The sequence below is a fragment of the Acomys minous genome, assembly GCF_964271855.1.
Source record: "Acomys minous genome assembly, chromosome: 6".
NCBI lineage: Eukaryota > Metazoa > Chordata > Mammalia > Rodentia > Muridae > Acomys > Acomys minous.
Window position 1 is genome coordinate 36,555,665 of NC_140487.1, and position 12,349 is coordinate 36,568,013.

The 12,349-nt window shown below is 43.1% G+C and overlaps 1 protein-coding gene across 5 annotated transcripts in view; it reads right to left on the reverse strand.

The window, feature by feature from the left end:
• FBXL13 (F-box and leucine rich repeat protein 13) overlaps positions 1-12,349 on the reverse strand; it is a 209,671-nt gene that overhangs the window by 183,650 nt on the left and 13,672 nt on the right. For all 5 annotated transcript variants that reach the window (XM_084787279.1, XM_084787275.1, XM_084787278.1 and 2 more), the window contains exons 4-6: positions 4,808-4,875; positions 3,949-4,103; positions 153-262 (exon numbers count right to left, since the gene is read on the reverse strand). In XM_084787279.1, coding sequence (XP_084643405.1) covers positions 153-262; positions 3,949-4,103; positions 4,808-4,875 — 333 coding nt within the window. The remainder of the gene's footprint in view (positions 1-152; positions 263-3,948; positions 4,104-4,807; positions 4,876-12,349) is intronic.

Consider the following 12,349-nt stretch of genomic DNA (forward strand, 5'->3'; position numbering starts at 1 on the left):
GTGTGACTTTGTAGTATTCCTTGGCTCCCAAACGTGAGGATACTTTCCCCCTCGGAACTGTAACACTCAGAGCGTGTTTATCAACATCCTTAAGCAAAACATTAAAATGGTTTTTTTTCCTTCTTTAAAGCAAATAGTGTCTAGGATCATACCAATTCATCTTCTCTTTTTTTACTCCTCTGTCTGGCGCTCTCCCTCCATTTCGCTAGGACAATCCTTTGCCTGTGGAGATAATACATCTGTCGCAACCGGAGCAGTGACGCTGCAGGAAATGAACTGGGTCATTGCATGTAGTTAAAGCTGACTCCAAAAACGCTACACACTAACGTACCTGACAGCCTGTGCTTCCTTTTAATCACACTAAAATTAATTACTTTTGGTAGCATTGCATAGTACCCTAGAGATTTTTTTTAACGTGTAAATAAACCCTTTGCCCTTAGAAATTAGATTTAAGAGTGATATATATATATATATTATTTCTTTTTTAAAAAAACTAATCTTTTACAAAACTTTTAGTTTGTTTCTAAGCATTTCATAAGAAACACAATCACCAGGTAGTATTCAGATCCAATGCCTTTGAATTATGTATTCTAGAGTTAAACAAATTGTCTAATACATGTTAATTAGAGGCCTAAAACTCAAACACAGGAGCCAGGAAAAGCTCCTACAGTGCAGGCAAGCTCTTCATCCACACTGGCTGCACTGGCTGCTCTGGCTGCACTGGTAACACCTGGCTGCACTGGCTGTACCTGGCTGTACTGGTTAAACCTGGCTGCACTGGTAACACCTGGCTGCACTGGCTGTACCTGGCTGTACTGGTTAAACCTGGCTGCACTGGTTACACCTGGCTGCTCTGGTTACATATACCTGGCTGCACTGGCTACTTTGGCTGTTCTGGCTGCAGGCTCCCCTGTTTTCTCTCAGAAGTTGGTTTTCTCTTTTTCTTTGTTTTGGCTTTGGTTTGGGTTTTTGTTTTACTTAGCTTTTCTATTGAAAATGGGTATCTGAACTGTATATGAATACTTCTGACATTTCAACTTTGACAACATTGTTTTTCATTTGAGTCTTGTACAAACAGAAAAAAAAATGTCAGAAGTTTCCAGCATCACAGGTGAAAATGTTTAGCCTTGCTTTTTTGGTTCTGCCTGCTGATGGATTGGAACCTCACTAAACATCATAGTTTTGTCCTGAAATCTAAGCTCTTCAAGAAGCCGGAACTCAACTAGTTTACCTAATGACCAGTTCTTGCACTCAGGCTGTTGTAACAGCTGAAAAAGTAAATGTGCATTCAGGACGCTACCTCTGCTGCGCTCTCATTAGCTCCTCCCGCAATTCTTCCTCACACTGAAGTCATCTGGATTATCAGCAGAGCTCATGGCCAGGCCTAAGTCCAGCTCTCAACAGAGCAGCATCAGGTCTGTCCACAGAAAGATGTCTTTTTAAAGACGAATTATCTTACAAACGTCAACATTTCCAGATGGACACACAAAACAGGGACTTAAAATTGTATAGTTTCTGTAGACAGTAATTTCTTCTATTCATTTTTTGAGTTAAATGCTTTTTACTTGGGTTGTACTCTATCAAGATTATGTTTCTACATATGCAAATGCTGAGGTTGATTTCGGTTTGTATCACTGAAGTTGTAACAAGTACGAAGTTAAAACATTCTAAGAAGAATTAGCACATTATTTTTTCCAAACCTCATTTTATATCACTTAATATTACTAGATTATATATCTCCTAAACCAGCTTAGAATATTTCTTAGACATCTGAGACATTCCATAATACAATTATATAATAAAATATTTAAATACTGGACATCTGTGCTGCTACTTGCTCATTTCAATGGTACTATTTTAAGAATCATAGTTTAGGCTTACTATTTGGAGTTTTTGACAATAATCAATCAAAATGTTAAGCTTTTGTTATTGAGAGTTATATAGAACAAATGTATCCTGACTTGAGAGTAAAGAAAAGGGAAATGACGATGAAGTGTCACCATAAAAAATGTGACTTGGGTAAAGAGATTATGTAACTTCGGGGGTTTGTTTTTAAGCATATTATGTGTATGGGCATTTTATCTGCATGTATGTCTGTGGGCCGTGTGCACGCCTGGTACCCATGAAAGTCACAAGAGGGCATCAGATCCCCTGGCCCTGAAGTTACTGACAGTTGTGAGCTGCCATATGAGTGCTAGGAATTGAGCCCAGGTCCTCTGGAAGAGCAGCCAGAGCTCTTCACCTCTGAGCCATCTCTCTAGACCCCAAAGATGATGTAACTTTGAAATGACTTGATTTAGATTACAAACAGGAACATAAATCTTGTCAGCACAAAATAATATATAATTTATAAATATGGCATTGGTTGTTGTGAGTTAGGGAGGCATAAGATGACGCAGGGTACACGTAAGTAGACATGGGGAAAGCCAGAAGGATGTGACCCGCGGAAAGGAAACAGGGGGGAGGGGGGACCGAGGTGAGGGAGCAAGGCACCAGGCGATGCTACGTGAGTGAGAATGGGAGCTGCAGGAAGGGCAAAGCAGAGAAGACATCCAAAACGATGAGAACGGGGCCAAAGAGAAGAGCAGAAGGAGGGAAAGAAAACTGACAAGGCAACGGAGCAAGAAGCCACATAAGATGGGAGAGAGGTGCTGAGAGGCAAGAAGATCCTAGAAGGGTGGAGAAGACAGGAAATTGACACAGGGCATCCTAACTCTCCCAGGAGCTTTAAAAGTGCCATTTCCTACTTAAGACAACCTTGTGACATGCTAGCCACTTAACCTAACCCTTCATTGTGTTTATGTTAAAATCCTTCAGAGTCCCTTTGGGGGGGGGGGGCGCAAAAGGAAATGATCTCTAGCGGGGTATGGTGGCTCATGCCTGCCATTTCAGAACACCAGGGCTGAAGCAGGAGGACTGTTCTGAGTTCAAGGCCACTTGAGGCTACATAGTAAGACCTTGTAACAAGTGCAAGAGTGAGATCAACCGATTTTCCTGGTTTGCCATAGATATAAGCGTGCTTATCCAGACCACTTCCGACTGAAAGGCTGGGGACTTCCAGCCCTCCTAAGATCACATGGGTGTCCTCCACGCATCACAGTAAGAGGAAATGATTTTCCTTTAAGCTTTCCCACATAGGCAGTAAAGGGAATGTATATAAGGAGTACAGACTCTCTGTGTGGATTTTGGCTTCTAACAAGAATATATTAGCTCTGTCCTGGGCATAAGAGCTCGAAGTAGCTGGGTGTGGTGGTACAGGCTCATGATCTCAGCTACTGTGGGCCGAGGGGAGAATCCGTGTTCAAGGCCCACCTGAGCAACTTAGCAAGACTTTGTCCCAAATTAAAAATGAAGAAGGAATCTGTGGTGGAGTGCTTGCTTAGTATATACAGAGCCCTAGGTTCAGGACCACACTAAAAAACTAACAGGAGATCAGTTTATGTATAATTTATGTATAATTTATATGTGTATATATTCACAAACATATATGCATGTGTATATACACAAACATAAATATATATGTATGTATGTATGATTGATTTTAACTGCGAGTACTTTCCATTTCAATAAAATATTTTAAAAATAAATCTAACAAAATCATTATATTTTGTTACTGTGTTTTGTTTTATTTTAATGTGACAAGGTCTCACTCTATAGCCCAGGCTGGCCTTGAAGTCCCTGCTTCTGTCACAGTGTTCTGAGTGCTGTTAGGCATGTGTCACCACACTGAGCCTTACAGCAAGTACTTCTTATATTTATGCTTGTGAGCCTAGCCTTTAACGGCTGAGCCATCTCCCCAGTCCACAGTAAGTACCTCTAATTGGCCCATTCAATATCAGTTCTCTAAACATGAAAGTCGCATGCTCTCTAGGTATATGTTTAACTATTAGTTTGTTGATTCACTGCATAATTAATACCAAAACTAATTGCTATAGTGTGAGCATTTACCCATAATCTTTTCTCTACTGTTTTCCACATAAGTGAGCCAGCGAATGAAAACTAATTTTTGACATCTGCGATTATCATGCGCTATTGCTCTCTCCATTTTTTCAGCCACGATAGCCTCTTGATTTGCACGAGGTATTGCGACTTCTTTCCAACCACTGCAGGCAAAAGATACAGAAAAACGTTATTTTCAAAATATTACATGGAAGCTAGGGTAGTATAGTAGCAAATAAATTTAAGAGGAAGGAAACGAGATTTATTTTATCCCCTCAAAATCACAGCACAGAAAGAAAGAAAGAAAACTGTAAATTGGGGCTATGTCTTGAATAATTCCTGATAGGTATGGGGGTACAGTAAGATGCTATACGTCAGTTATATTTCTTTTTAACAAAATAAACACATCTTGGGACAACATCACTTTTGTAACTTGAATTTTTGCAGAGGACCACCTTTAATGATGATTTTTAAAAGTTTAAAAAGGCCAAGCAGTGGTGGCACACTTTAGCCCAACACTCAGGAGGCAGAAGCAAGTGGAACTCCTTGAATTTGTGGCCAGCCTGGTCTACAGAGTGAGTGTCAGGATAGCCAGGACTACATAGTGAATCCCTGTCTTGGAAAAAAAAAACTTAAATAAATAAATAAGGAATTTCAGTTCTCAAGCACATCGAACTCCAAGGATTTTAGACAAGTTTTGTTTCTACAGAAGAGGTATTTTAATTAAGGATAAACTCATCAAATACGGAAGAAGACAGCGCACAGCCCTGGAGGCACAGAGGGCCATTAGTGGGCTTTCCTCTGTGAGGATAATAGCTAGGATAAAAGAACAAAGAAAAAGCAATAATGCATAAAAATACATTCTTACCCAAAATGGCTCTTTACTAAACGTCCAGTGTAAAATGTGCATGCTTTTAGCATCAACTCTGGAGTCACCTAAAATAAATAAGCAATTGAACTACACATTAGAAATAAATAGAACAAAGCTGAGCCGTGGTGGCATGCACCTTTAATCCCAGCACCGGGGAGGTGGAGACAAGCAGAGCTCTGTGAGTTCGAGGCTAGCCTCAACTACGTAGTGAGTTCCAGGTCAGCCAGGCTACACTGTGAGATCCTGTTGTAAGGACAAAACTAATGCCATGCTCTATATGTAATGTATATTCTGCAACTAATACCATAGTCTGTGAATGTTCTGTGAGAACTTGTCCTCCAGGTAACCTCACTTCTTCCTGCATTCCGGGAACCACCACCTACTGCCAGTAAACTAGACCTATCAGCACTCTCCAGAAACTGCACCGGAACAATTTGATACAATTAACTCCCAATGATCCTCTGAGATAAAACAACTTCCCTGGAGATTCAGCCTCCTGGACCCAACCTGCCTGAAGACTGAAACTCCTGTGACCCACAACCCCCCCACCCCCCCCACCCCCCGCTTATGTGTTTCCCCTTATAAGCCCATTGCCCTTGAAGCTCGGGGTCACTCTCCTACCCTGCTGCGTCAGGAAGGATTGTGACCCGAAGCTCTGAGCCCGTAATACAGGACACTGTGGATGTTGCATCCGTATCGAGTCCTGGTGGTATTTGCGGGGTGGGGGGGCGGGGGGATGTGGGGGGGGGGGCAGGGAGAGTCTCATGATCTGGGCGATCTCGGTATTACACTGTCAAGAAAGGAAGGGAAAGAAATAGAAGAGAGGCTGCCTCTTCCAAGACTGACAAGGAAATGGGACCCCAGCTGCCACTGTGGAGAGGAAGAAGCAACACCACTTACATATTTAGAAATTGTGCTATATATGCCTATCACTTATTTTTATTGGAATCATATCTTTTTCATATATTTTTATAAATTCCTTGAAAACTCCATACATGCATACAATGCATTTTGGTCACTTTCACCCTCTACTCTTACAAATTTCTCTCAGACTCACCCCAACTTCTTGTGTACCCCCTTTTATATACCATTGAATCCAGTTTTGAGCTGCTCGTATATCCATGGATGCAGAGCCAGCCACTGGACCATGGCCACCCTACCAGGGACCATACCTCTAAATAAAACTAACCCCTCCCCAGTGACCAGAACTTGACTGGCTTGCTCTTGCTCAGGTCTGATATAGGCAACCACAGCTGCTGTGAATTCAGGAGTACAACAGCCTGGACTTGCCCAGGAGACAGCTTCAACCCTGGTCTTTACCTCTAGCTCTTAAAATTGCCTCCCACACCACCCCTACTCCTACCCCACCCCCACCTCCCCACCCCACCCCTACTCCCACGCCATCCCACCCCCACCTTCCCACCCCTACTCCCACACCACCCTACCTCACCTCCACCTCCCCACCCCACCCCTACTCCCACACCACCCTACCTCACCTCCACCTCCCCACCCCACCCCTACTCCCACACCACCCTACCTCACCTCCACCTTCCCACCCCACCCCTACTCCCACCCCACCCACACCCCACCCCCCCCACCCCCTCTGCTTTTCTGCAAAGTTACTTGAGTAGAGTCATTACTTTGAATGGTTTCTTTCTTTTTTGTTTTGTTGTTGTTGTTTTATTTTTTGTTTTTGTTTTTCAAGACAGGGTTTCTCTGTGTAGCCCTGGCTGTCCTGGAACTTTCCCTGTAGACCAGGCTGGCCTTGAACTCACAAAGATCCGCCTGCCTCTTCCTCCTGAGTGCTGGGATTAAAGGCGTGCGCCACCACGCCCTAACTGAATGCTCTTGTTACATCCCATTTACCTCAAAACATTTCAAGGTAAACAAGTATGGTTTTTATCAGTTATATTTCTTCAATTGCAGAATTGAGGCTATGGTTCAGTTGTTAGACTGCTGGCCAAGCGTGCACAAAGTCTTGGGTTTTAACCCCAGTGATGCATGCCTGAAGCCGCTGATTCCTGTGGTAGTGCACGTCTGTAACTCCAGCACTCAAGGGGCAGAGAAAGGAGAACCAGAAGTTCAAGGTCATTCCTGGCTACATAGTAGGTGTAAAGGCAGCCTGAGCTACATGATACCTTGGACCAAAAGAAAGGAAGACAGAATTGCAGTCTGTAGGTCACTGCCAGGACTGATTTTTTGCCTATGAGTGCTGCTGTAAAATTATATTCTGTCCTCTAACAAACATGCAAGAATCCTTCACCAAGCAAGCCTAAGAAAAGCACACACACACACACACACACACACACACACACACACACACACAAAACCCAAAAAACAAAAAACAAATAATTAAATGTATAAACTGTAGAGTCTGCTTGAAGAGATACAAACTTATCCCATGCCACTATCCGCAAAAAAACATGGGAGAACTAGAGACAGTTTGAACTGACTGTGCATCTGTGTGTTCTTTGAGGAGTAAACGTTATAATGATGTATGATGTTTATTCTGTGTACATGACTACTGTTAAAGACTAAGAATCACCTCCCTCCCCTCCTCCCCCCCCCCATGTGCTGTGTGCTCACCTCTGTGCACAGTACCAAAACAAATACTAGGCCAACAAAATCCATGTGACTTTAAATTTTGTACTTTTGAACTAACGTAATATTTTGTAAAAAATCACAAAGGGCAAGCCAGGTGTAGTGGTACAGAGCCAAGCATGGTGGCACTTGGGAAGCAGAGGCAAGGGGATCTCTGTGAGTTCGAGGCCTGCCTGGTCTACAAAGCAAGTCTAGGATAGCCAAGGCTACACAGAGAAACCCTGTCTTGGAAAAAAGGAAAAAAAAATCACAAAGGTCTTACATAATAGCAAATATTTTTTTAATAATGCAATGCTCCCGGCCAAATTTGTATTGAACAGCCCTTCTTTTCAGAACCAATGAAAATGAATTGAAAGTGTTGAGTACTTGCTCCACAGTGGTTCTTCATGGGCAGGGAAAGGACGTCTGAGCATCCAAAGTACAAGCTTGACTTGCTAGAGGCGTGCCGCTGCACGCTGTGATTACCTAGGACGCCTTCAGCAAGGCAAGGAGCCCAAGGGATAAAGGGTCAGGATTTGCCGAAATCAACACAAGCAGCGCCAGCTCAGCCAGACACCAGGCTCTCAAAAGGAGAGCCGGGCTAGGACTCTCCTTCAGAGGTCCCCTCGAGCTCAGGACACACAGAAACAACTGCAAAACAGTAGCCTCATCTTTGAAACGGAGCACACAGCTGTCCGTCCATGCAGCACCATGGCAGGGTTTGAAGGGTTAGATTTTTCATCATCAGTCAAGCCTCTTCATCTACAGTTTACTAAAAGGCTCCCTGTAACTGAAGGGCTTTGTGCACACACACACACACACACACACACACACACACACACACACACACAAAATGCTCATTGTTACATTGCTTTTAATTCTCTATTTAATAAACACATTTAAATAAATACAACTTTAGAGAAATAATTTTTATAAACATGTAGATGTTTACTAACAACTTGATTAAGCAAAGCCGCTGAAACGATTTAGACAAATATTACAAATATTATTTTTGAGGAAGAGTCTTGCTCTATAGATCAGGGTGCTGTGGTATGCCTGCCTCCAACTCTTGAGTCAGGGTAAAGATATTCTTTACATCTCAGAGGCCATAAATAACAGGAAACAGCACACACAATTACCATACAATTGCTATTCTTCTTCTATGTTACATTTAAATGTACAGAAAACAGTGTTAATCTAGTTCAAATTATTATTACCATGCTTTGTTTCAGATTATTGAAATATTTAAGTTTGATGCCTTCTCAGGATCTAGTAATTCTCTTTTGGGGGTTTTGGTTTGGTTTTTTGTTTTTTGTTTTTTTGTTTTTTTGTTTTTGTTTTTGTTTTTTGAGACAGGATCTCACTATGTAAGGTCTGCCTGTCCTGGAACTCACTCTGTACACCAGGCTGGCCTCGAACTCACAGAGATCTGCCCGCCTCTGTCTCCCAAGTGCTGGGATTAAAGCTGTGTCACTGCACTCACCTCTTCCAGACTCAAAAAAAAAAAAAAAGAAAAGAAAGAAAGAAATGCTATGACAGATAGCAATATTCAGGGTTTGGTTTCCAACACTCCTAGACCATTAAAGCCACGCTCCCAGGGCCCTAGGGTTAACTTGCCTTTTTATAGATGAACTTTATTTACATCTGTGAGACTATAATTTTCACTTTTCAATCAGTTTATTTATTTACTTTACATCCCAGGAGGAACCTCCCCTCCCTCCTCGCTTCCCAGTCCCTCCCTCCCTTTCTTCTCAGAAAAAGCTCATGTTTTTCATTTTAATTTTAGGCTTTTGTTAGATGGCATTCCAATGACAGCACCATTTAAAAAGCTGTATATGGGACCCCACACTGGCCGCTCATGCCTTTAAAGGAGTCCAGGACAACTAGGACTACACAGAGAAACCCTGCCTCAAAAAACCAAAATAAAAAGTCTCAAAATACAAATTTAAAAGATTCATTTTTTAAAAGCTGTATATATGAATATATTTCTTGGACATATTTAAGGTGGTAATATATAAAAACTTATAGTTAGATTTGTGTTCTGTGTGTGTGTCTGTGCGTGTGTCTCTGTGTGTGTGTCTCTGTGTCTCTGTGCATGCGTGTGTATGTGTCTGTGCATGTGTGTCTCTATGTGTGTGTGTGTCTGTGTGTGTGTGTGTGTGTGTGTGTGTGTGTGTGTGTATCTTTGTGTGTAAGTCACAGAGGAGAGGAAGGCAATATAATTTCTCATATTTTAAAGACTAGACTGAAAAAATACTAAAATGGCTACCTAAAGGGAAGGATAAGTTAGAAAGATCTCAATATTAATTCTGTATTTTATAATGTTATACATAACTGGAAAAGCATAATTATATCAAAGAGAAAAGTAGGTGACATCAACATTAAGCAATAATTACTTTGGGGGCAAGGTGGCACACGCCTATAATCCCAACACTCAGGGAGGCACAGGCAGGCAGATCTCTGTGAGTTCAAGGCTATCCTGGTCCACAGGCACTGGACAATCCCAGTTAGAGTCACGTAGCCACAGATAGGATTCCCCTAGAAGCCTTTAAAAGAGCCTGCGACTCCCCCTCAGGCCTCCGCCATTTTGTATGGATGGTTGACCCCTCCATGCAGACTGTTCCTTCAGAATAAACACTCTTTGTTTTTACATAGTATCTGAGTCTGAGTTCTTCCTTCATCAATTCTCAGACTCTTACAGGCTACACAGAGAAACCCTGACTTGAGAAATCAAAATCAAAAGAATTTAAAATAAATTTTAAAAAAGTATTACTTTTATTAAAACTATCTAATAAGATCCATCCACCTTAGGGGCAAAAAGAATTGTTTGATGTCTCTAATGTGAATTTAGTACCCTTTAGAGGAAAACATTTGTTTGTATGTCTACGTGTTTGCCTGAACGCAGACCATGTGAGAGCTTGGTACACACAGGAGCCAGGGGAGGGCGCCAGCTGCCCTGGAACTAGAATTGTAGACTTGCTGTGTCAGTGCTGTGGACCCAACCCTTGTCCTCTACAGGAAAAGCCAGTGCTTTTAGCCACCAAGTCATCTCTAGCATGCACATTCAGTGCTGTTGTTGTTGTTGTTGTCGTCGTCGTCATCATCATCATCATCATCATCATCATCATCATTATTTTGGGACAGGGTTTCTCTGTGTAGCTCTAGCTATTCTGTAATCAGGCTAGCCTTAAGCTCAGAGAGCCACCTGCTTCTGCCTCCCTAGCTCTGGGATTAAAGGCTTGTGCCACCACACCCTGCTGCACATTCAGTATTCTTAATGGCAGTGGCTCTCTGGTACTGTTACTTTGAAACTCTATTATGTGTGCTGTAGAATACAATTAATATGCAGCTATGCTGTTGCCTACAGGACATTTAGCCACTCAGGTTGTCAACTGTGAGCAGTAACTGTGACCACTCACTGGTGATTAACTTTTATGTTCAAACCCAAAGGACTTCTAACAACACATAAGCTCTAGATTTGAATTGTCGATGCCCCATAGAATTCTCCCCAGTTGTTTGAAGACTCCCTAGGGACTTCTAGAAAGCTTGGTACAACCTGATTTTATGTGTTCTATAATCCTTGCCAAAATACTAGCTATGAAGTTATCTCTAGATAGATAGAGATAGACAAGTATTAATGTTTTTCAGACATGTTTGCATGTTTACAGCAACGCTTTTTTTTAACCAGAATAACATTGAAAGCAAAGTTATTCTGGAGAGAAAACATGGACACTGGGGGCTCAGAATCCTCTCCTCTGCACCTCTTCTAAGCCCTGATGCTGTCCGCAACATCTCCAAGAACACGGCTTGCAGATACCTGCACTCTTTGGTACATCGAAGCTCTGTGGTCGATAGAGTGTAGCTCTTAGTCTGCACACCACGGCGCACATCAGTTCTGATGCCCATGTGCTGGTGCCGCTAGGTACCCAGATGCGGCAGCACCACCCCAGCCTCTATACACCACGGCGCACATCAGTTCTGATGCCCATGTGCTGGTGTCTCTAGGTACCCAGATGCAGCAGAACCACCCCAGCCTCTATACACCACAGCGCACATCAGTTCTGATGCCCATGCGCTGGTGCCGCTAGGTACCCAGATGCGGCAGAACCACCCCAGCCTCTATACACCACAGCGCACATCAATTCTGATGCCCATGTGCTGGTGCCGCTAGGTACCCAGATGCGGCAGCACCACCCCAGCCTCTATACACCACGGCGCACATCAGTTCTGATGCCCATGTGCTGGTGCCGCTAGGTACCCAGATGCGGCAGCACCACCCCAGCCTCTATACACCACGGCGCACATCAGTTCTGATGCCCATGTGCTGGTGTCTCTAGGTACCCAGATGCAGCAGAACCACCCCAGCCTCTATACACCACAGCGCACATCAGTTCTGATGCCCATGCGCTGGTGCCACTAGGTACCCAGATGCGGCAGCACCACCCCAGCCCTCCACATCTGTTCCTCTGTTGCAGAACAGTGAGGATCCGAGGCTAACGTCCTCGTGTTCCTGTGGCTCTGCTCATGCTTTGATTGCAACTTTCAATGCCCAGCTTTACTGGGAGCCCCCAAGTTTTGCTTAGGCTTATACAGGCCACATCCCTGGCATCATCAAGTGTCATAAACTGACCTGAGAATATCTAATTTTCTTTTGACATTTCTCTCTCCATGTGTTTTTTGCCAAACATACACACACACACACACACACACACACACACAGTTCAAAAGATCTCCAACTCCTGTATGTACTCCCTTGTTCTCTTTAAGAATCAAAGCCAGCAACCAATCTCGGTGGTACACACCTACAATCCCAGCCCTTGGGGAGGCAAAGGCAGGTGGATCTCTGTGAGTTTGAGGCCAGCCTGGTCTACAAAGCTAATCCAGGACAGCCAAGGCTACATAGAGGAAACCCTGTCTGGAGAAAAAAAAAGGAAAGAAAAAAAAAGAAACAAAGCCAGC